This window comes from Nycticebus coucang, chromosome 5, assembly GCF_027406575.1.
Source record: "Nycticebus coucang isolate mNycCou1 chromosome 5, mNycCou1.pri, whole genome shotgun sequence".
Lineage (NCBI taxonomy): Eukaryota > Metazoa > Chordata > Mammalia > Primates > Lorisidae > Nycticebus > Nycticebus coucang.
Window position 1 is genome coordinate 10,475,421 of NC_069784.1, and position 23,526 is coordinate 10,498,946.

Sequence of the window (23,526 nt, forward strand, 5' to 3'; positions counted from 1 at the left end):
ATTTTGTTATACATATAGTAATTTTTTTCTAGAAAATGTTTTAGTGCATTTATATAATGAGATCATCACCCTCAAAAGAGTAACTAACACTTCCATAGTTGTCACAATGTGCCAGTCACATTTAAGTGTACCACACAATGATCTCACTTAATCCTCACTACAACCCTACAAAGTTGGTGTGAACATTAACCACATTTGACAGATTAGGAAACTGAGGCATAGAGAAGTGTTAAGTCCAAAGCTACAAGGTTACCAGGATTCTAATCCAGGCAGTCTGGCTCCAAAATCTGTGCTTTAAACCACTATTCCTGGGGTGTTAGCTTGGTAGTTTTATAATCACTGCTACATTTATTTGAGGTTATATATTCAGTTATTTAAAGCAATATTAACAGGGTATTAAAAAGCCTCAGTTTATTTGCTTATTCTTGGATGTGAAGTATTGGGGGATGGAAGTCATAATTTTCTAATATGAATCATGAGAAATTTCAGGACTAAATGTAATCTACGTAAGAATTAAATATTGGGGTGGCACCTGTGGCTCAAGCAGTAGGATGCCTGCTCATATACCGGGGGTGGCAGGTTCAAGCCTGGCTGGCCAAAACTGCAAAAAAAAAAAAAAAAAAAAAATATATATATATATATATATATGTATATATAGGCAAGGAAGTTTTCATCGGGTGCATTGGTAAAGTATTAGAAGTCGTTAGTCCTCAAGCATTTACGCAATGATCTAAATTATAGAATTTTTTTCTGAGGCTCTTCAAAGCATCTTGACCTCTTCTGTACTAATGTTTTATAAACTGAGACATTATTAGTAAGTTGGAAAAAGATGACTTATGTATGGATAAAGCCAAAGTAGAAGATGAAGATGCCATCAGTTGAATGACTATGTTATACTTTCAGGTTTGTTTTTGGATTTTTTTTTTTTTTTTTCGGTTAAAATGTTGTCTTTAGTTCCCATTCTTGTTATATACACATATTTTCTTAAACTGTGAGCGTAAGATAAGGGATTCATACCTCTGTGAAACTAACTTATCTATGTTATTAAAGCATAATGTTCCAAATAAGGAAGCTTGATTAAAGTTGTTAAAAAACAATGTAAATTCCAGTAGAAATTTTACTTTATTCTGTGTCTCCCCAATATTATAGAGTGACACATTTCACCCAAATGTATTATTAAGCCCAAAAACTTTGTTGCTGCTAACTTTCATAAACAAAGTAATACACACATTTATGTTTTCTGATGTGGTCGGAACAATTAAAATCATTTTTTAAAAATACATTGTAAGTCACCATTGGTTAGAGATGAATCACCCTATCCCAGCATGAGGACTTACCCTTATAAACTGTAAATATTTGGAAGAGGAGGAATAACTTTACAATTTTCTTTTAACGAAGGGAATGAAATTGTGGTTTCGTGGAATAATTGCACAAATATTGGGTAGTAAAGTAAAACTTTCAAGATGCAAACACCAATATACTTTTGTTAAAAAAATATTTATATTTTTAGGGCGGCGCCTGTGGCTCAACGTGTAGGGCGGCGGTCCCATATGCCGGAGGTGGCGGGTTCAAGCCCAGCCCCGGCCAAAAAAAAAAAAAATATTTATATTTTTATAAATATAAAAATATTTATATTTGGGCGGCGCCTGTGGCTCAGTGAGCAGGGCGCCAGCCCCATATACCGAGGGTGGCAGGTTCAAACCCGGCCCCGGCCAAACTGCAACAACAAAAAAAAAATAGCCGGGCGTTGTGGCAGGCGCCTGTAGTCCCAGCTACTCGGGAGGCTGAGGCAGGAGAATCACCTAGGCCCAGGAGTTGGAGGTTGCTGTGAGCTGTGTGACGCCACGGCACTCTAACGAGGGCGATAAAGTGAAACTCTGTCTCTACAAAAAAATAAAAAAAAAAAATTTATATTTAATTTTAATTTAAGGAAAAAATATGTAAATTCCTAACCCAAGTTCTTTTTTGTTCTCTTTAAACCTTCTGTCATATATTATCTATAACCTGTAACATCAAATAAGCAGAGATATATATGATTTCTAAATAATATTTTAAAGAGACTTTTTTTTTTTTTTTTTTTGCAGTTTTTGGCCGGAGCCAGGTTTGAACCCACCACCTCCAGTATGTGGGGCTGGTGCCCTACTCCTTTGAATGTAGCATTTTTATTTTTACTATTAGAAACACATTTTTTTTATTAAATCATAAACGGATCATGTAAACATTAATGAATTTATGGGGGACAATGTGCTGATTTCGTGTAGAATTAGAAAAGCTTACAGAAACACATTTTTTAAGATAAACTTTGATCACAGTTCTTTTCTGTTCTACCCTAAAGGCTGCCAGTTCCCTTCCTTTAATATAACTCTTCCTATTTTTGTCATGATAATTATTTGCAGGGATGACTATCCTCCTCCACAAAAAAATCCCCACATTCATGTGACACAAACTCGGATGACCAAAATTTCATGTAAATTGATCATACACATATAATGGATGTTCAGCCCCTAAACAGTAGAGGAGACATCTCAGTCTGAAAAAGTGAACGTAAAAGTAAAATGTCGCTAAAGCACTATGTGCTTTTAATGACGATTGTATTGATCCATTACCCTATTTTGTCTATTTTGAATGATTATATTTGTATATGTAATAATTTGTCTTTGAATTATTTTCTGAGGATAAATTTCCAGGTGTGGTATTTACAGAGCTTTTAGTTTATGTGCTGCCGAACGAGTACAGTATTTACAGAGCTTTTAAAATAGTATTTAATGGCTTTTAATAATTGTTTCAAATTATTTACAATGCTTTACAAAGCCAAACCTAGCCAGATTGTTTTATTATCTAATAGTATTAATCAAAATTATATTTGCTTTCTTATTAAGCTGAAATGTCCAAGTTGAGGTGAATTCATGCCTTTCAACTTCACTACTGTGATTCTTTTGTGTGTGTGTGATATTTAAAGAAATGTACAAATCCTTTTTTACCCTTCTTGATGTCTAGAGAGCCAGATTCTTTCCATCAGTTAATATATAAAGCCATTTCTCACAAATGTGAAAGACCTAGTCTTCAGGTTTTAAAATCATTTAATATGTCAAATTCTGATAATACTTCTAGCTCTCTGCAAATGACTGCAGCAGAAAAGTATCTCTTTTTTTCTCCCAAAATTACCTACCAGAACAATTTCAGGTTTTTTATAGATAGTAATGTCAGTGTTCTTTGAGTAATGAATATTTAAAGGAACTCCCTTAAAAATTAATTTTATAATGGATGATATTTATTTTTTTTTACTGTACTTGATGCTGATCCTTGTACTGGATTCCAACTTGGCAATGTACTTTTCAAAAGTAAGGCCTTAAGTTGACTTTCAATATTAGCATTTTTCAGTAAGTTTTTTTGGATTTGAAAGTATCTTTTGACATTGAGTATTCCTTGGTGGTACTGAAAGAAATTTCTAAATAGCTGGAAAACCTCTGTAACTGTAGGTAGGCTAGATAGATGCTATAAATGTCTAATGTCAATGTGTTAAAAAAGTAGAGCATTTTGAGGAGTAGGAAATCACAGCTGTCAAGGTGCACCAAGATGAACCTTCCTAAGAATTGCCGAGTCATCATTGTTTGGCATACAGAGTAGGTGTTCTCATTTCTGTAAAGGTTAACACATGATCATCACCTTTCATTATATTCTAAACATATATGTACATTCTATTTTCCCCATAAAGATTTTTTTTTAATTTATAGACTCGTAAGTTAATGTAGTATTTCACAATAAGATGTGTGCAATTCTTTTGTTGTTTTCTTAATAATCCATCTTTTCAATATTAGGATGGGAATATTTCTGAAAAGATGAGGAAACTGTATAGGAGATAAAAGATGAGTTAGATGCAATTGAAAATGCCTCCTAAATATCCAGTGCATATTATATAAAAAAAAGCAGGCATCTAGCCGGGCATTGTGGCGGGGGCCTGTAGTCCCAGCTACTCGGGAGGCTGAGGCAAGAGAATCGCTTAAGCCCAGGAGCTGGAGGTTGCTGTGAGCTGTGTGATGCCACGGCACTCTACCGAGGGCCATAAAGTGAGACTCTGTCTCTACAAAAAAAAAAAAAAAAAAAAAGCAGGCATCAAAAGGGCATATAAATACTATAATCAAAATTTTGTTAATAAAAAAATTATAGAACTAAGGAAATAACCATAAATATTCACAGAATAAAGGATTAGAAATAAATGCACTAACATTTAATAGGGATTACCTAAAATAGAATGATAAGAAAATTTTTGTTGTTTTATCCCCATGTTTTCAAAAATCTTTGGTAATGAATATATACATATAATTAGGGGAATGTGTTTGTAAAAGAAAAAAATTTTTCTCATATTACCGCCCCTTAAATAGCATATCCAGAGTTTAAGTTGATCTAGTTAAAGTCTTATAAAGAACAAGAATATGAACTGTCTGAAACCTGATACTTTTCTACTAGCTTTCCTGCAGCCCCCAAATTCTTAAATAGTGATCCTAGGAATAGGGGTCCCATTCTGTTTTAGTTAAGTAACTAAATTCAGATAGTAAGCTTTCACAGATAAATACTATATATTGGTTTGCTAAAACTGTTAACTCTTGTATACTACAAAACAGCTAGCTAAAATAATTAGCTAAAATCATATTTAAGTCCTTATTTTAACATATTGCTTTTGAATTTTGTGATAGATATCGTTTTTACAATGTTATATTGACTTCCTGGCATTTCTGATTAGTAGTCCCATTTTGAATTTTGAAAATGACATAAATGATTTAAAATTTTTCATTTAAATAACCCACATTTTATTTAGTATTGTATATTTTACAGATGAATAACTTGAAATTAAATCCAAGGGTACTTTCATTTGTATAATAACTTTAACTTCTTTGAACATAGGATGCTTAATAGCTATAATTATTTTTATTGCTTTTTCATCTAGAATGGAGTAAATAAACATGTAGTTATGACATTTTGTGTTGAAATACTGGTTTGTTAATCCACTGGGCCTCTTAACTAGGAAATAAAAACAGTAGAGCCAGAGGAAAAGGAATAGTTAATTGTGGAGGAGGAGAAAATTCAGCTCGGTTCTTTGACTAGAGGCAGCTGGGAAAGTGACGTCCTGTGTAGCATTTGCTGTTCTAGAAAGTACAGAGACACGTAGTGAGAATGGGAGGATCTAGAAGGAGGCCGTCACCTGTGTAGTGTATATTTATCTGTAAGTGAGCTGTTTGGGAAGGAATTAAATACAGAGACGCTGTCTGCTCACTGCTTTAAGACAGCTAGCCGAATAGCTGATTTGCTTTAACTTTTAAAATACCCAGCTTGGTTTATTTTTCTTAGAATTGGTGTATTGCTAAGACTAGGGACGCTGTTTTCTTTTACAAAGGGAAATCTAAGTTCATTTCAAGAAATTCGAAATGGGGAAAGACTATTATCACATTTTGGGAATTGAAAAAGGAGCTTCAGATGAAGATATTAAAAAGGCTTACCGAAAACAAGCCCTCAAATTTCATCCGGACAAGAACAAATCTCCTCAGGCAGAGGAAAAATTTAAAGAGGTCGCAGAAGCTTATGAAGTATTGAGTGATCCTAAAAAGAGAGAAATATATGACCAGTTTGGGGAGGAAGGTAAGTATTTTGCGTGTATCTTTCTATCTCTTTGGCTCTCTCTCCTGATCTTTTTTTTTTTTTTTCTTCTTCTTTCAACTTTCTGGTTATGCTTAAATTGGATCCTCAAACATATCAAAAGTAGAAAGGCAAATAATGGATACAAACAAGATTTCATTCCTGATCATATGAATGAACATTGCATAGCTATGAATGAAATGTCCTTGTTTGCCTTTTTAAAAAAATTTAGCGTTTTGTAGTTTCCCTATTTTACCATTAGACTTAGGATATTAATGTTGTATAATATATTTTAAAAGAAACCTTAAATTCCTATACTCATTAATGACTGTGTCAAAAGTCTTATGCAACCTGTTTTGTTTTTTATGAATTTCTTGCCAGAACCAATAGTCTTCAGTTATTTAAAATCTTAAGCTTGACAGTTGAGATTCTGGAAGTTTATATTTTAGTCACAAAAACAAAAGGAAGTTTTTTTGCCTTTCTTATAGCAAAGGTAGTTTAGATGGTCGAGACAGAGTTGTCTCTTTCAGAAGCAGAAGGCACAGGCATTTAGCTTCTAGTTGTTTTGGCATTCTGCCTGGAGAGGAAAGAATTTTCCTGATGTCATAAAATACCAGAACAAGTTTTTAGCTTAATTGTAAACCAAAATTTTGTGCCAAGAAAATGAGATCTCAGAAATAGGATTTTTGACCTAAAATGGCCACCTAGTTAGAATAATTATTGACTTACTTTTAAGTAACATTATTTCTTTTGAAATTTTGCCGTCTTGGTGCGGAAAGCATGACAACTTCCCTTTTTCTCCCTGCTGCACTTTTGTTTCTTGCATTGTGAGATCAGAAACTAATGAACACAGTAAATGGGGGGTAATTTAAGATTATTCTTTTATCATTGTGGATTGTGAGTCAGGTTTGTCAATTATGATAAATGTGGCTGTAAAGTAAGACTTTTGAATTACTAATTAATAACCAAAAAAACTTTAAAAGAAAACTTTTGTTAAAAAAATCACAGGTTCTGGGATTTTCAACCTTAAAATTGTTACTTTATTATTAGTTTTTCTCCTGAAATGTTGCCTTTTAAATCATTATAGCTATGAAAACTTTTTTGCTTCCTTTCTGGCATTTAACATCAAACTTTTCTATTTAGAGATGTATCTTTAAGATACAGTCAAGCAATGACTGTTTGTTTTGAATTAACCAAATGAAATATAGACAAGCATGCTGATTATATATAGAGGGTATTTTGTTTTGTTTTGTTTTTGGTCTGTGAGTTGCCAAAAATTGAAGTTTATGCTGCTAGTTTCGGTGTGGTGAGGACCTACAGTATCAGGTTCTTACAAGTACATATTGAAAAAGGCAAATAACGACCAATTAGATACTGCTTGTTCCCTCTGGCCGTACTATCAAAATGGCCTAATTTGGCTTATCGAAAAAGCTAAGCAGGACTCTGAAATACTACCAATAATATAGTACTGTTCTGAAAGAAGACTGACTTTGTAATTTTGAAAAGAAATCCACAACATGGAAGAATACTATAAATTCTTATGAAAAAGTAGATGTTCCCTGCTTTAAATTAAATCTAAGATAATTGGCCACATCATACCGATACTCAAATTTGTGGCTAAGCCATTGGTTTCAGGATTTATTAAGGATATTTGTCTTCAGAATTTCAAAGTCACCTGGGCGGCGCCTGTGGCTCAAGGAGTTGGGCACCGGTCCAACTGGTGGGTTCAAACCCAGCCCCAGCCAAAAAAAAAAAAACCACAGAAAAAAAAAAAAAAGAATTTCAAAGTCACCTATATGATACATTTTTCTTGATTTAACATGACCTCTGAATAGTGCTCCTCTTGAGTGATTTTTCTTATTTGGTTTTTACTAATTAGCAGAGCATTTTTTAAAAAACTAAATCATGATCACCTGTATACCCTGGATCTTTTTTTGTTCTTGACTCAGATAATTGGTATAAATAAACAATGGGAGGAAAGAGTGAGGAGAGCATATGTTTTTTAAAACGTTGAACTATATAGTTCAGAAATATCATTTTCTAGTTGTAGGTTACTTGAAAATACAGTTGAATGAAAGTTACTTGAATTATTATTATTTTTTTTTAGAGACAGGGTCTTGCTGTTTCCTAGGCTGGAATGCAGTGGCATGGTTATAGCCTCCAACTCCTGGCCTCAAGGGATCTTCTTACCTCAGCCTCTGGCTGGAAATACAGACACCTACCACCATGCTAATTTTTAAAATTTTTTGTAGAGACAGTGTCTCTGGCTATGTTGCCCAGTCTGGTCTTGAACTCCTGGGCTCAGGCATGCCTTCTGCCTTAGCCTCCCAAAGTGCTGGGATTACAGGAGTGAGCCTCTACACCAGATACTGTTTAAATTATTTTTTTAGAATTACTCTTTCTTTAAAGATAATTATGATACTTACTTGCTCTTTATTGAGCCTATCTCATTAATTTCTTTTAAAAATCCTTTTGAGATACACTGTGAAATCGGGAGAAAACATTTTTTTCTCCTTGTCTTTCTTTGATCTGTTTGTGCCTGCAAGCCTGGTATGGCTTTCTTCATTAGTAATAAAACACTGAATTTTAGGACTATGGAAACACAACAAATTTACCTGCTATCCTTTTTTCCCCCATACTACACTCTTGAGACTTGAAGCTGGGACAGTGGAAATAAGAAACCATGAACTGAGAAATGTATGAGTTGAATTTACTAAATTTATTTACTTAGGAATCAGAGAACCAGAGATCCAGTTTATTCATGTCCTAAAAATGTCTAATGTCCACAATGTAAAATGCTCTGTTTAAGAAACACTTGGATACAAATGCAAACAGTGTAACCTAATTCTTTGTACCCTCAATGAATCCCAAACAATTAAAAAATACATATCTCTATTTTATACATACACACACACATACATAAATATATGAAACCCTTGGATAGTGGGTGAAGTAGTACATGCCTTTAGTCCCAGCTACTCAGGGAGACTTGAGCCCAGAAGTTGGCGTTCAGCCTGGACAACATAGTGAGACCCTGTCTCTAAAAAAAAAGAAAGAAAAGAAGAAAAAAAAAACCAGTTGGATAAAAATAGAGATGTCTTAAATCTACCGTATGACCTAGTAGTTCTACTCCTAGGAATCTTATCTATAAAAGAGAAACAAAAATATATGCCCACACAAAGGCACATAACCTGAATGCTCATATCAGCGTTATTTGTAATGGTCCCAAACAGGAAGCTATCTATTTTTAGATAGTATTTTTACCATTAATTAGTGAACTAATAAAATGTGGTGTGCACATTCAATGGGGAACTATTTAGCTATTAAAAGGGCCAATTTAATGAGACATGCTACAACCATGAATGAACCTCAAAAACTGCTAAATGAAAGAAGCCAGATGTGAAAAAATACCTATGGTATGATCCATTCTGTTTACTTGAATGTCTGGGAAAGGCAAAGTTATAGAGAAAGAAAGCAGATCTTTTTTGCCTAGGACTGAGGGTAGGAGCAGAGATTAACTACAAACAGGAACTAGAGAACGCTTTAGAATAATGGAGATATTCTATAACTGGATTGTGGTGATGGTAGCCATTGAATTGTATAGTTACACTGATTCAATTTTATGGTATATAATCTATTTTAAAAATAAATTTTCTCTATAGTTGAATCAAGGAAGAAGTTCCCATGGGGAAAAAAAGACAAAAACGGGCTTGATGCCTGTAGCACAGTGGTTACTGCGCCAGCCACTATCGGGTTTGAACCTGGCCCAGGCCTGCTAAACAACAATGACAACTGCAACAAAAAAAATAGCCAGACGTTGTGGTGGGCACCTGTAGTCCCAGCTACTTGGGAGGGTGAGGCAAGAGAGCTGTAAACTGTGACGCTACAGCACTCTACTGAGGACGATAAAATGAGACTCTGTCTCTAAAAAATAAATAAATAAATAGCCGGGCTTTGTGGTGGGCCTCTGTACTCCCAGCTACTCGGGAAGCTGAGGCAAGAGAATTGCTGAAGCCCAGGAGTTGGAGATTGCTGTGAGCTGTGACATTGTGGCACTCTACTGAGGGCAACATAGTGAAACTCTGTCTCCAAAAAAATAATAATTAAGTCTCAGTGCCTGTAGCTCAAGCCACTGAGGCCCCAGCCACATAACTCCAGAGCTGGTGGGTATGAATACAGCCCAGGCTTGCCAAACAACAATGACAACTGCAACCAAAAAATAGGCAGATGTTGTGGCGGGCGCCTGTAGTCCCAGCTACTTGGGAGGCTGAGGCAGGTGTTAGAGGTTCCTGTGAGCTGTGATGCCATAGCACTCTACCCAGGGTGACAGCTTGAGGCTCTGTCTCAAAAATAAATAAATAATAAATAAAATAAAATAAAATGGTATTTGGAACCACTCTCCCTAAAAATTTTAGATATAGTTCTGAATGGTTTAATGGATGTCAACTGAAGTTTGTGTTAAAATATTTTGAAAAGATTTTTAATAACACGTCCTTATTTATTCTGATTCTCTAACATTTTCTTTCTTTTTTTTTTTTTTTTGAGACAGTCTCACTTTGTCACTCTTTGTCTCGCACTTGCTCAGGCTGGTCTCAAACCTGTGAGCTCAGGCAATCTAAGCACCTCAGCCTCCCGGAATGCTAAGATTGTAGGCATGAGACACCATGCTTAACAGTCTCAAACTGTCACCCTGAGTAGAGTGCTGTGGCATCATAGTTCACAGCAACCTCCAGCTCTCGGACTCAAGCAATCCTGTTACCTGGGTCTTTCTATTTTTAGTAGGGACAGGGTCTTGCTTTTGCTCAGGCTGGTCTCAAACTTATGAGTTCAAGTAATCCACCCACTTTGGCCTCCCAGAGTGCTGGGATTACAGGCGTGAGCCACTGCGCCTGGCCTAACATTTTCTTTTTTAATGCCTTCCTTATTTTGTTTATTGCTTGTAGCTTAGCCAATATCTTTAAATACTAAAAGATAGTTTTTATATGATAAAACTTATGTTTAGAATATTAATCTTTATGCTAGTTTGCTTTTTTAACATATATTTAATCAACTTGGCCTCTTTTATTTACTCTATGTTCTAAAATTATATAAGTAAATTGGATTTTTGAGATTGTTTAAAGCAGCAGTTCTCAACCTGTGGGTCACGACCCATAGGAACTGTATTAAAGGGTTGCGGCATTAGGAAGGTTGGGAACCACTGGTTTAAAGGATCTCATTATTATTATTTTTTTTTTTCTTTTGCAGTTTTTGGCCGGGGCTGGGCTTGAACTCACCACTCCGAGCATATGGGGCCAGCACCCTACTACTTGGGCCACAGGCACCGCTTACTTGAGCCACAGGTGCCACCTGGATCTCATTTTTTAACTCTCTGAAGCCTTGCTATAAATTTATATTTTTACATATTAAATCTCCTTAAAGTTAGAGTTATTAAAGTACCATCATGTTTTAATTTGATATTCTAATTCTTCTCCAGTGTTTCTTCTGTTGATAAACTTTGGTCAGCTTAACTAACTAGTGCAAGTCATTGTTATAGATAGATCCAAACACATGGGCGGTGCCTGTGGCTCAGTGAGCGGGGCGCCGGCCCCATATACCGAGGGTGGCGGGTTCAAACCCGGCCCCGGCCAAACTGCAACAAAAAGATAGCCAGGTGTTGTGGCGGGTGCCTGTAGTCCCAGCTACTCGGGAGGCTGAGGTAGGAGAATTGCTTAAGCCCAGGAGTTGGAGGTTGCTGTGAGCTGTGTGAGGCCACGGCACTCTACGGAGGGCGATAAAATGAAACTCTGTCTCTACAAAAAAAGAAAAAAAAAAAAGAATTCCAAACACATACTTGGTTTTGGACTGCAAATTAGCTGATTGGTTTTAAAATAATAGCAGTTCTGCTAAAGCCCAGACAAATGTTGATTCCATAGTACATTTCTCGGTCACACAAAGTGTCTAGAAAACACTTTGGATGGCGGAGAAGATCCAACTGAATATTAAAAATTTCCATTAGCTGTCAAAATGTACATAATTAAGAATTGGCTGTATAGTTGATGTCATGCCTGTTACAATGTGTTAGGCAATGCAAATGTTACTTGCATGAATTTTGGTAGGTTTTTTCAGTTACTAGAGTAGTTTTGTGCTTTATCTGAACTACACAATTGACTGTTCACAGTGTGTAGGAAAACCTGAAAGCTGCATTGGAAGCTTTTTGTCAGCTTTGATAAATACGTCACTGGTGTGTGAATTTGCTCAAGGACTCTGTAATTCTGACTGAGTTACTATTTTGGGCAAGGGAGGGTAAAAGGTTTTAGGGAAAAGCCAAACCCATGATGTAATAACTTAAAATGTTATTCTTTCTTTTCATGAATTCATCGAGTCCAAAGTATTTTCATTTTGTCTTGTAGAGGATTAGATTGGGCACAGTAGTTTACCCAATTTATTTAACTCTCTTTTAAATTATTAAATCAGTGGGATGAAGGATAAAATGATTTAAATGCTTTAAACATTAAATAAGTGACATTGATCATGACCTTGAAATTGTATATATATTTTTCCATTAAAAAAAGCTGTCATTAGCTTTAAAACCTTTGGAATTATAATTGTACTACTAAAATTTATAAAAGAGAAACTTGGATGAGCTGCTTATATTTGTCATTCATTTTCTACATGGAATGACCTTGCTATCTGGATATATCATTCAATACATATTTTGACAATTTTCAGATTATTAGGTCTCTCTTGGTCTCTCCAGATTTCTATCAATGGATAAAGGTAAACACTTGAGACTCTGTTAGATGTAGAGTACATGTATATCTTTTAATGGAAGAAACCAAATGTAGAATAAGATATGCAAAACTGTTGGCCAGCATCATGGTGAGTGCCTATAGGTCTGCCTGGTTGAGAGGCTGAGGCAAGAGAATTGCTTGAACCCAGGAGTCTGCTGCTGCTGTGAGCTAGGCTGATGCCAGAGCATTCTAGCCCAGGCAACAGAGTGAGCCTCCATCTCAAAAAAAAAAAAAAAAAAAAAGATGTATACAAAACTAAGTAGTGGTATTTTTATTATTAAATCTCTTATTCATGTATATGTGTGATTGTATTTTATATTGCCTTTGCCTCTGCCTTTTTCTCTCTACTGATTCTAAGAACACCTTTCTTAGTTTTGATTTAGGAGGACTTTAGGAATTAGTTCATTCAATAAACATGAATGCCTACCATGTCCAGCCCTGTATACCTGAGCAGTGCAAAATGAATAAAATATATTTCCTGTCCTCACATTATTCTCCATTTAAAGATATTAGAATCTCTCTGTTTAATCTCTTGAATTCTTCGTGGTTTTATAATTTTAAGATTGTTTTGTTGCTTGTTTCCTTGGTTATGAATTGTCTTAAGGCTCACTCAGAAACTGTTAGTACTATAACGGTAGAAATCTTTATCACTATCAACCACTTAAAAGATCACTATACTGTTATGTGGCTTTTAGTAGACTCTTTCTTTGACATGGTAGAAAATGCTGTTTCAATTTGAATAAGTTGAATATTAGTTGAATCTTTGAGCAAAGGGTCAAAGGGTCACTATACTGCTGTCTGAAGTGGGTTGTTCACAGTAGACAGAAATAACCATTCCAAAGTCCATCCTTGCTGAGAAGGTTTTCAGCTTTTGCTTTCAGTCTTCTTTTTACATACTTTGAAATTAATCCTATGATATGCTATTCCTTGATGAACAATTTGATATCTAGGACAGGAATAACAATTTTAGTATCTTAAAAAAAGTTTTTCATAGGGTATGCTCGTTATTAGAATTTTTCCCCTCTCTGCCACAGAGTTTTACTTTAATTCTTAAATAGTAAAAGATGACCTGAAATAAAGCCAAGTACTATGAATATAGCATTTTTTAAATTGTTTGTACTTATCGATTATAATGGTGCTTAAAGATTTAGAATGATTGTGCATTTTGCATTGATGACTAAAGACCTTTTTAACTAACATCATTTATTTTTAGTGTGGCAAACCAGTAGTTTATGAGATAAAGAGAACCCAGTTTTGGTTTTTTTGTTTGTTTTTTTTTTTGTGCCAGGGCTGGGTTTGAACCCACCACCTCCGGCATATGGGACCAGTGCCCTACCCGCTGAGCCACAGGCACTGCCCCAAGAACCCAGTTTTGGGTGGCACCTGTGGCTCAGTGAGTAGGGTGCTGGCCCCATATACTGAGGTGGTGGGTTCGAACTCAGCCCTGGCCAAACTGCAACAAAATAATAGCTGGATGTCATGATGGGCACCTGTAGTCCCAGCTACTTGGGGGGGCTGAGGCAAGAGAGTCCCCTAAACCCAGGAGTTGGAGGTTGCTGTGAGCTGTGATGACACAGCACTCTACCGAGGGCAATAAAGTATCTCTAAAAAAAAAGATTTCCCAGTTCTGTTTTATTTTTTTCTCATTTATCCATGAAACACAGATTCAGGAATAAATTATTAAAAGTGGGGATTTGGAGAAAGAAGTTTGAAAGCTAAAAATTTAACTTAGATGAAAAATTTTAACTTATAAAGTTATAAAATTTTAACTTATAAAAGTTATAGAGCTGTTCTGTATTTAGTTATAAGGGCATGTCTGGCTAATATTAATAAATTGTAGCATAAGTAGGCCAAAATTTATTACCAATAGAATTTTTGAAAGCTTAACTTTGGAGAGTTGTGAGCTTTTTTCTAATCATGGTTATCTCTTCATTAGGGTTGAAGGGAGGAGCAGGAGGCACTGATGGACAAGGGGGCACCTTCCGGTATACCTTCCATGGTGATCCTCATGCCACATTTGCAGCATTTTTTGGAGGGTCCAACCCCTTCGAAATCTTTTTTGGAAGACGCATGGGTGGTGGCAGAGATACTGAAGAAATGGAAATAGATGGAGATCCTTTTAGTGCCTTTGGATTCAGCATGAATGGATATCCAAGAGACAGGAATTCTGTGGGGCCATCCCGACTCAAACAAGACCCTCCAGTTATTCATGAACTTAGAGTGTCACTTGAAGAGATATATAATGGTTGTACCAAACGCATGAAGATCTCTCGAAAAAGGCTAAACTCTGATGGAAGGAGCTATAGATCTGAGGACAAAATACTTACCATTGAGATTAAAAAAGGATGGAAAGAAGGCACAAAAATTACTTTTCCAAGGGAAGGAGATGAAACACCAAATAGTATTCCAGCAGACATTGTTTTTATCATTAAAGACAAAGATCACCCCAAATTTAAAAGGGATGGATCAAATATAATTTATACTGCTAAAATTAGTTTACGAGAGGTAAGTTAGTAGGACCTAGATTATAAGACCAAATAGAATCATGCAGTTGATTTTAGGGAATGTATCTAAATAATAGCTAATATTTTGTGGCGGGCGCCTGTAGTCCCAGCTGCTCGGGAGGCTGAGGCAAGAGAATCGCTTAAGCCCAGGAGTTGGAGGTTGCTGTGAGCTGTGTGAGGCCACGGCACTCTACCGAGGGCCATAAAGTGAGACTCTGTCTCTACAAAAAAAAAAAAAAAAAAAAAATAGCTAATATTTATTCAACTTTATTATACATTTAAAAAATTCTCAAAATGGCTTGGCACCCGTAACATGGTGGTTATGGTGCCAGCCACATACACTGAGGCTGGCGGGTTCGAATCCAGCCTGGGCCAGCTAAACAATGACAACTGCAACAACAACAACAAAAAAAATAGCCAGGCATTGTCGCGGGTACCTATAGTCCTAACTACTTGGGAGGCTGAGGCAAGAGAATCACTTAAGCCCAAGAGTTTGAAGTTGCTGTGAGCTGAGATGCCATGGCACTCTACCAGGGGCCACATAGTGAGACTCTTGTCACAAAAAAAAAAAAAAATCTCAAAACAACCCTCTGATCTAGTACAGCTACTGTACCTCAATTATGGATGAGATTATATTTTCTAAATTTAGTTACTTATACTAATAATTTAAATGTTAATTTTAAGTGCTAACTAGATTGTGTATTCGAAGACTGCTTTTACAAAGGTAGTTTATCAGATCTGCACTGATAATCTCATCGCTTTAGTACATGTATAAGATTTGTTCTAAAGTTGTTAATTTGGGATAGTTGTATTTAAAAAGTATTAAAAAGTGATTTAAAATATATTACAAATTAATTTTTATAAATTTATAAATTATAATGGTACTACTTTATTACATTTATTTGACTCTTATTTTTACTGTTTCTCAAATTGGATTGTAATGCTGCAGATACGGTGTTGTCAATTCTCTGTTTAAAATTCTTAAATGGCTGTACGTATCCTCTAGAGTTGTAAAGCCCAAACTCTTTAGCGTAAATGATCATTTTAAGTCTAATTTCTGCTCATAAATGTATATGCATTGCCCTAAGTTGGCCCTGCTGTTGTCTTGCATAATTCTGTGTCATTGAGCTCCATCTGTGGAGCGCTGTTGCTTCTCACCCTGTCCTAATCCTGCTACTGGTCTAGTTGGCCCCAGTATGCTATACTCTGAGAAGCTAAGGGGTTAAGTTGGGTGCCCTTCCTCTCACAAACACCTGTATCAGAATTGCTGAGTTCCTTGTGCATACCTCAGGGGGAAGTCTGTGTTTGTGGTCCCTTTAAAGCTCAGCATCTAGCAGAAATGTGTGGCATACAGGAGACGCTCAGTAACATTTATTGACTAAAACAATGTATTTCTTGTCCTCTTTTCTGAAGAAGGTAGTTGTTCCTATCCTGTTCTTTCCAGTCCTGAGTTTCTCCTTCTTTTCCATTCCAATTCCTGCCTCTTGAATGTTAACAACAGCTTCAAAGTTTCCATTTCATTTCGAGGCAATGGGGAAGACTTCCTTTACTTTCCCCCGTCTTTCCCTTTCCTTCTCTGTCTCTTCTTTTGCATAATAATGTATCAAAAGGAATTTTCTAATGGAAAAGAAATTTTGTAACTATTATTGTTTTTTTAGAATTTAAAATTTTACCTTAGTGGTAGGATCCTTTACCATCTAGTAATATTATTTATGCTTAGATTTTTTTAAGTTTTGGAGTGTGTTAATTTTATTGTATTTGGTCCATTTTAGGCATTGTGTGGCTGTTCAGTTAATGTGCCAACAATAGATGGAAGAAACATACCTATGTCAATAAATGATATTGTGAAACCTGGAATGAGGAGAAGAATTATTGGATATGGGCTGCCATTTCCAAAAAATCCTGACCAACGCGGTGACCTTCTAATAGAATTTGAGGTGTCCTTCCCAGATACTATATCCTCATCATCCAAAGAAGTACTTAGGAAACATCTTCCTGCCTCATAGAATGAAGAACTTTGTTACCCATATTTTGATAAGGCACTGAAAATGTAACAGGACTGGCAGTTTACTGATGTAGATGTGAATTCTGTATAAAGACGTGTAAATTCTTTTGAGGGTTCATTAAATTGCATGAATAGAGACGGGTCAAATAAATAGGCAAAAGGATTTTTACAGTTAGAGATGAAGAGAAAGTCACTCACTGTATTTTATTTCATTCCTCTCAAATCAGAAATTTTTAGTATTTTGCTTATATGTAAAAGTTGTTTTTGTGAAGTCAGCAGATGTATTTCTAATAAAGTACTAGACTATCCAAGTACTTTATTTCTTGTATCTTTAGATGATCAGTATGAAAGATTCCCATTTGTAATGGAAATTAAAATTGTTAACTACACATGTAGTTATTTCTAGAAGAGGATAAAAACCCAAGTAATTTGAAAATGTAGTTTTTATATTTAAATCATCTGAAATGCTGCTATAGGGCTGGTACCAGTAAAAGAATATTCTGATGCATATGTTTCACCACTTTGATTTTTCAAGTATGCTATAGCATTTCTTAATAACATAGTTGTAAGGTTCTTGAGGCAGACCTTTTCTTCATCAAAACAAAATTATTGGCAATTTATCTCCTGTGGAAATCCCAGTTGCCTGAATTACTCATATTTCAGAAATAGACCATTTTTAAAATACCATATGTAATTTTATGCAAGTTAACTATATATCTTGGACTTAATAACTTATAGGCTCATTTTGTTGTCTCCTGGTTTAAAATAATTTGTTTAATAATAAATGTGTTTTTAGAGGAAATACTGTTACTTGGAATTAATTTTCCAATTATACAGTCTTCTATAACTTACTCATAATATGCTATATGTATCTTATGCAATTTCCCTAAAGAGAATAAACTATCACTACACTATGGTGTTAAACCAAAATATGGGGAAAATAAACACTAACTGCTGCTTATGGATAATGTTGCTACTACTTGTAATGCATATAAATATTTTACTTTTTCATATGTATAGATTGCATTTCTTAGGTGTTTTAATTTTTTAAATATATTTACATTTTAAAAATTATTTTCTTTTGTGTTTTGTTTTATAACTATGGGAAGAATGGTATTTTGAAAATTAGTTTTTGGTTAAAAGATAATTTTCAGGGTGGTTCAACTATAGTGAGAATGATATTTTAAAACAAAGTTTCTGGTCAAAAAATAATTTTCAGTATGATTTGTATACATACAGGGTGGCTGTACTTTGTGTACAGTTTAAAATTGTATATGGGGATCAGCGCCCATAGCACAGTGGTTACGGCGCCAGCCACATGCACTGAGGCTGGTGGGTTTGAACCCGGCCCCAGCCAGCTAAACAGCAATGATAACTGCAACAAAAAAATAGCCAGGCATTGTGGTGGGTACCTGTAGTCCCAGCTACTTGGGAGGCTGAAGCAAGAGAATCGCGTAAGCCCAAGAATTGAAGGTTGCCGACACCACTGCACTCTACCAAGGGTGACATGGTCAGATTCTCAAAATAAATAAATAAAAACACACACACAAAAAAAATAAAATTGCATATGGACTTTATGGCCACCCTGTATTTATACACACCATACTGGGTCGTAGTAGCTTTTAGCAGAATATGAAATCTTTGAGAAATTCGATATAAATAGGTTGTAATACCCGTGTATTTTATATAATTTACGTGCCGTAGTTTACCCTTTCAAAGCATACAATTCAGTGGTTTTAATATAGTCACAGAGTTGTGCAGTCATCACCACTTTACAGAATATTTTCATCGCCCCTCAAAGAAACCTTACATCCATTAGTCATTAGCACTTCCCGTTCCTTCCACCCCCTAGCCCGTGACAAACACTAATCTACTTTTTGTCTGTACAGATTTGTCCATTCTGTACATTTCATATAAGTGGAATCAAATAATAATGTGACTTTTCTGGGTCTGGCTTCTTTCATTTAGCATGATGTTTTCAAGGTTCATCTATGTTGGTATCAGTACTTAAATCCTTTTTATGGCAAATTATATGGAAATACCACATTTTGTTTACATTTTTATGAGTTTATGGGTATTTGGGTTATTTCTACTTTCTGTCTATTGTAAATAATGCTGCTATGGACATTTGCATGTAAGTTTTTGGGTGGACATAACTTCACTTCTTTGGGATATATACCTAAGAGTAGTATCTCTGGCAATAACTACATGCTTTAGTTGCAAATGGAAAATGCTTGAAAAAGTACCAGAAAATTTGGCTAATCATACTTATTATTCTATCTAATTCACAAATGGTTCTTTTATAACTTTGCTGCTCTGAATGACAGTTAAAACTCCCTCTGGAAGTGTGAACATCATAGAAATTTTCTCTCAAGTCTAAAGCACTAGAGCTGAAAAGCATCAATCAGAGTGGTGCCTGCTGGTGGTTTCTGTTTTAAAGCTATCGTCATTTTCTTTTATTTGAGACAGAGCCTCAAGCTGTCGCCCTGGGTAGAGTATTATGGCATCACAGCTCACAGCAACCTCCAACTCCTGGGCTCAAGCGATTCTCCTGCCTCCACCTCCCAAGTAGCTGGGACTACAGGCGGCCACCACAAGACCCGGCTATTTTTTGGTTGCAGCTGTCATTGTTTGGTGGGTCCGGGCTGACTGGCTGGCACCCTACCTGCTTGAGTAACAGGCGCCATGCCCATAATTGTCTTGATTAAGCATTTACTCCCAGGTAAAACAAAGGATTTTTAGATTAGATACATGGATAATCTTTGCATTTGAAAAGTGGGTTTTTTGTTTGTTTGTGACAGACTTATTCTGTCACCCTGGCTAGAGTGCCATGGCCTCAGCCTAGCTCACAGGAACCTCAAATTTCCGGGTTCAAGCAATCTGCCTGCCTCAGCTTCCCAAGTAGCGGGGACTGTGTATGCCCGTCACAATGCCCAGCTACTTTTTCTATTTTTAGTAGAGATAGAGTCTCACTCTTGCTCAGGCTGGTCTCCAACTCCTGAGCTTAAAAGATCCTCCCACCTCTGCCTCTCAGACTGAAAAGTGTTTTGTTTTGTTTTTGTGTGTGTTTTGTTTTGTTTTTAAGTAGAGAATTATTCTAGTAGTAAAATAATTTTACATAGCTATACAAAAATAGTATACCAATTGTCACTCTTAAAGGATACTGATAATTGCCTTGGCATGTAGTAAGTGCTCAATTTTTATTTGTTGAATTAAAAGTAGTTGTAAATTTACAGTTTTAAAGTTTTCTTATTTACATATTCCAATTAGGAGAGTCCTTTTGATTTTAAAATGTTCTCTGTAAGTCAGCCAGGTTGTTGGATAGTTAGAATACTTTTGAAGTGCTGCAGATACTATAAAGAAAGATGTTTACCTATATTTCCTACAAAAAAAAAACCCCACAAGTTGCTTATTTGAAAAAGAATAACTATAGGGGCGGGATGCAGTGGCTCATGCTTATAATCCCGGCACTTTGGGAGGCTGAGCTGGGAGAGTTCCTTGAGCCCAGGAGTTTGAGACCAGCATAGCAAGACCTTGTCTTTACAAAGAAAATTTCTTTTAATTAGCTGGGCAGGATGGTTGGTGGTATGTGCCTGTAGTCAGGAGGCTGAGCCAAGAGGATCCCTTCAATCTAGGAGTTTGAGGCTGCAGTGAGGTATAATTGTCCCGCTGTACTCCAGCCTGGAACAGAGCGAAACCCTGTGTCTAAAAACAAGAATTGCTGTGAGCTGTGATGCCATGGCACTCTACCAAGGGCGACAAAGTGAAACTCTGTCTCAAAAAAAAAAAAAAAATAGATTAAGGATGATGCTTACCCTTAACTCTTTGAGGTTAAGTAAATACTCCATTAAATAGACAGAGTAGACTTTTAAGCCATTTACTGAGTGAATGGCTGTGTGAAACCTGTGTCTAAAAACAACAAAGTCCTTGATGGCCTTCCAAAAGAGGTGTTTTGTTTGGCCAGATTAGTGCTTTAAAAACCATTTTTTATTAGGCAAGTCATGTGCTTTTTCTATTGTCACTGACCTACCACTACCGTGTCACATAAAGCAGCTTCACCTGTTCAGTCCACTGGCCTCAGCCTCTGAAGTGTCTGAGTTAGTGACTCCTATTCAACTCACCAATCCCGCCTATTATTAGCCTTTCTTCAAGACAAGGAGTTTAAAGTGCTCTTGCTTGTTTACTTTCAGGAAGTTGTCATTCAATTAGCTATGATGGATAAAAGAAATTAAAGTGATTGGACTCAGTAAATGGCTTAGAAGCAGCTACTCTATCCATCTATTTAATGGAGTATTTACTTAACCTCAAAGAGTTAAGGGTAAGCGTTATCCTTAATCTAATAATTTTTTTTTTGAGACAGAGTTTTACTTTTCGCCCTTGGTAGAGTGCCATGGCGTCACAGCTCACAGCAACCTCAAACTCTTGGGCTTAAGCGATTCTCTTGCCTCAGCCTCACAAGTTGGAGCTGGAAATTTTATTTATTTATTTTTTTAGAGACAGAATCTCACTTTATTGCCCTCAGTAGAGTGCTGTAGCATCACAGCTCACAGCAACCTCCAGTTCTTGAGCTTAGGCGATTCTCTTGTCTCAGCCTCTGGAGTAGCTGGGACTACAGGCACCTGCTACAATGCCTGGCTATTTTTTTGTTGTAGTTTGGCCAGGGCCAGGTTCAAACTCGCCACTCTCAATATATGGGGCTGGCGCCCTACTCACTGAGCCACAGGTGCTTCCCTGAAAATTTTAAAGATCGTATTTTCTAGATGAGGAACTAAATGCAGAGAGGCTAAGTGACTTGCCTGTGATTAAAGAACAAGCTTGAAAGACAGAATTCTGAAAATTCTTTTCTTTTAATTCTTGTTGCCATTTTCCCTGGTCTGTTGCTAAAATTGGAAGACTAAGTCAAATTCTTTTAAAGGTTATTGAGAGAACCAGACCGACGCCATCTTAAGGGTTCAGCCATTTTGTTCAAAACTGATGAGTCACCGGTTTTCCACCTTGAGTCATTGGCTTCCAATCAGAAACTTCCTTCTGGAGTGGGCCATATGGCAGGACCAGTGGCAGCCAATCCAGAAGCAGCCCCTTTGTTTAAATTATATACGTTCACTTTGCTGTGCTACACTATAAAATACCCCTGTTACAAAGCTTGGGTCTCCTGGCTTGGATCTGTTGTAGCGGAGTCCCTGGGAGCCCAAACTCGAGCTTGCAATAAAATGGCTCTTTTGCTTTTGCATCGGGATCGGCTCCCTGGTGGTCTCTGGGGACTTTGTGATCTGGGCATAACATCTGGGGGCTTGTCCGGGATCCCCCAAGACCCCCTGAGGACTCCCGACCTGAAGAGCCGATAAGTGGTGTTTGTATTGTCTATTGTGTTCATTTTTGGGATTGAAAGTCTGTGAATGGTGTGGTTGGCATAAAGTCAAGGTGGACACGCTGGAAGCTGCCGGCCAGGAGAGCCGTGGAGATGTCCCAGCCTCTTCTGATGTGCAAAACTCAGTGTATGTTGTAGAGATTACCCCACCAGACTGGGATGTGGACTCCCCAGGGTGTGGTGTGGAAGAAGTGGTTCTTGTGCCCGTGCAGTTTTGCGGGTCACTCCCACAGCACGGTCATAGACTGTCGGATTACTTTCGGTTTTGTTTCCACGGACCGTCTGGCTGGTGCCATAACCACTGTGCTACAGGCTCAAGTGATCCTTTTGCACTTATTAAAATCAAGGTAGAATATAACTCTGTTTCTGACAAGCCCACGCGAGTGGGGCCCAACAACATCTTTCCCCTTCTGGCCCGCCCCCACGTACTTCCAAAGTACACAACCTAATCTCCAGTACCCTCCCGATCGCCTAATTCCAGTAAGATTCAGTTTGGGTATCTGGACCCCACTTGGGAGCTGCTCACAAGCACATATCAGGTATTAAATTTGACCAGGCCGGATCTGTCTTAGTGTAAAACCCCCTTATTATGAAGCTGTAGTTACTCTTGGGCAGTTATCCTTAATCTAATAAAAATTTTTTTTTTTTGAGACTGAGTCTCACTTGATCACCCCTGGTAGAGTGCTGTGGAGTCTTAGCTGACAGCAACCTCAGACTCTTGGGCTCAAGCAATCCTCTTGCCTCAGCCTCCCAAGTAGCTGGGACTACAGGCACCTGGCTATTTTTAGAGATGGAATCTTGCTCTAGCTCAGGCTGATCTCAAACTCGTGAGCTCAGGTGATCCACCAGCCTTAGTCTCCCAGAGTGCTGGGATTACAGGCCTGAGCCACCGTGCCTGGCTCTGACTAAATTCTATTTTCATATTCTTTCTTAATTTTATGGTCATGATTAGTGACTACAAATATCACGTAGAGGAAAGTATGTCTCCCAAATTGTTACAGTAAATGGTTTTCATTTTAAGAATTCAGTGTAATCATAATATTTTAAGAGACTGTATCTAGAACTTATGTGTAGCCTCTTGGAATACATAGACTTTTAGGTAAGTGTCCTCTTTCTTACTGCTATTTCAGTCCAAAGTGTGCTTCTGGGATATAAATAAATGGGCCAATTACATACATCTCTAAGGCAACAGCCAAGAAATGTCTTGTAATTGTTCTTATTAAAAAATTAGGAATTATTAGTAAATTA

The 23,526-nt window shown here is 36.7% G+C and overlaps 1 protein-coding gene across 8 annotated transcripts in view; it reads left to right on the forward strand.

Moving 5' to 3' along the window:
• The window catches only part of DNAJB4 (DnaJ heat shock protein family (Hsp40) member B4), a 32,780-nt gene extending 14,797 nt beyond the window's left edge, over positions 1–17,983 (forward strand). For 4 of the 8 annotated variants that reach the window (XM_053592386.1, XM_053592388.1, XM_053592387.1 and 1 more), the window contains exons 2-4: positions 5,393–5,634; positions 14,338–14,906; positions 16,678–17,983. In XM_053592386.1, coding sequence (XP_053448361.1) covers positions 5,424–5,634; positions 14,338–14,906; positions 16,678–16,911 — 1,014 coding nt within the window. In that variant the 5' untranslated portion in view covers positions 5,393–5,423 and the 3' untranslated portion in view covers positions 16,912–17,983. Of the gene's footprint in view, positions 1–5,016; positions 5,635–14,337; positions 14,907–16,677 lie in introns of those variants that run through there. The other 4 variants (XM_053592391.1, XM_053592390.1, XM_053592392.1 and 1 more) reach the window with 2 other exon arrangements.
• Positions 17,984–23,526: the final 5,543 nt, after the last annotated feature.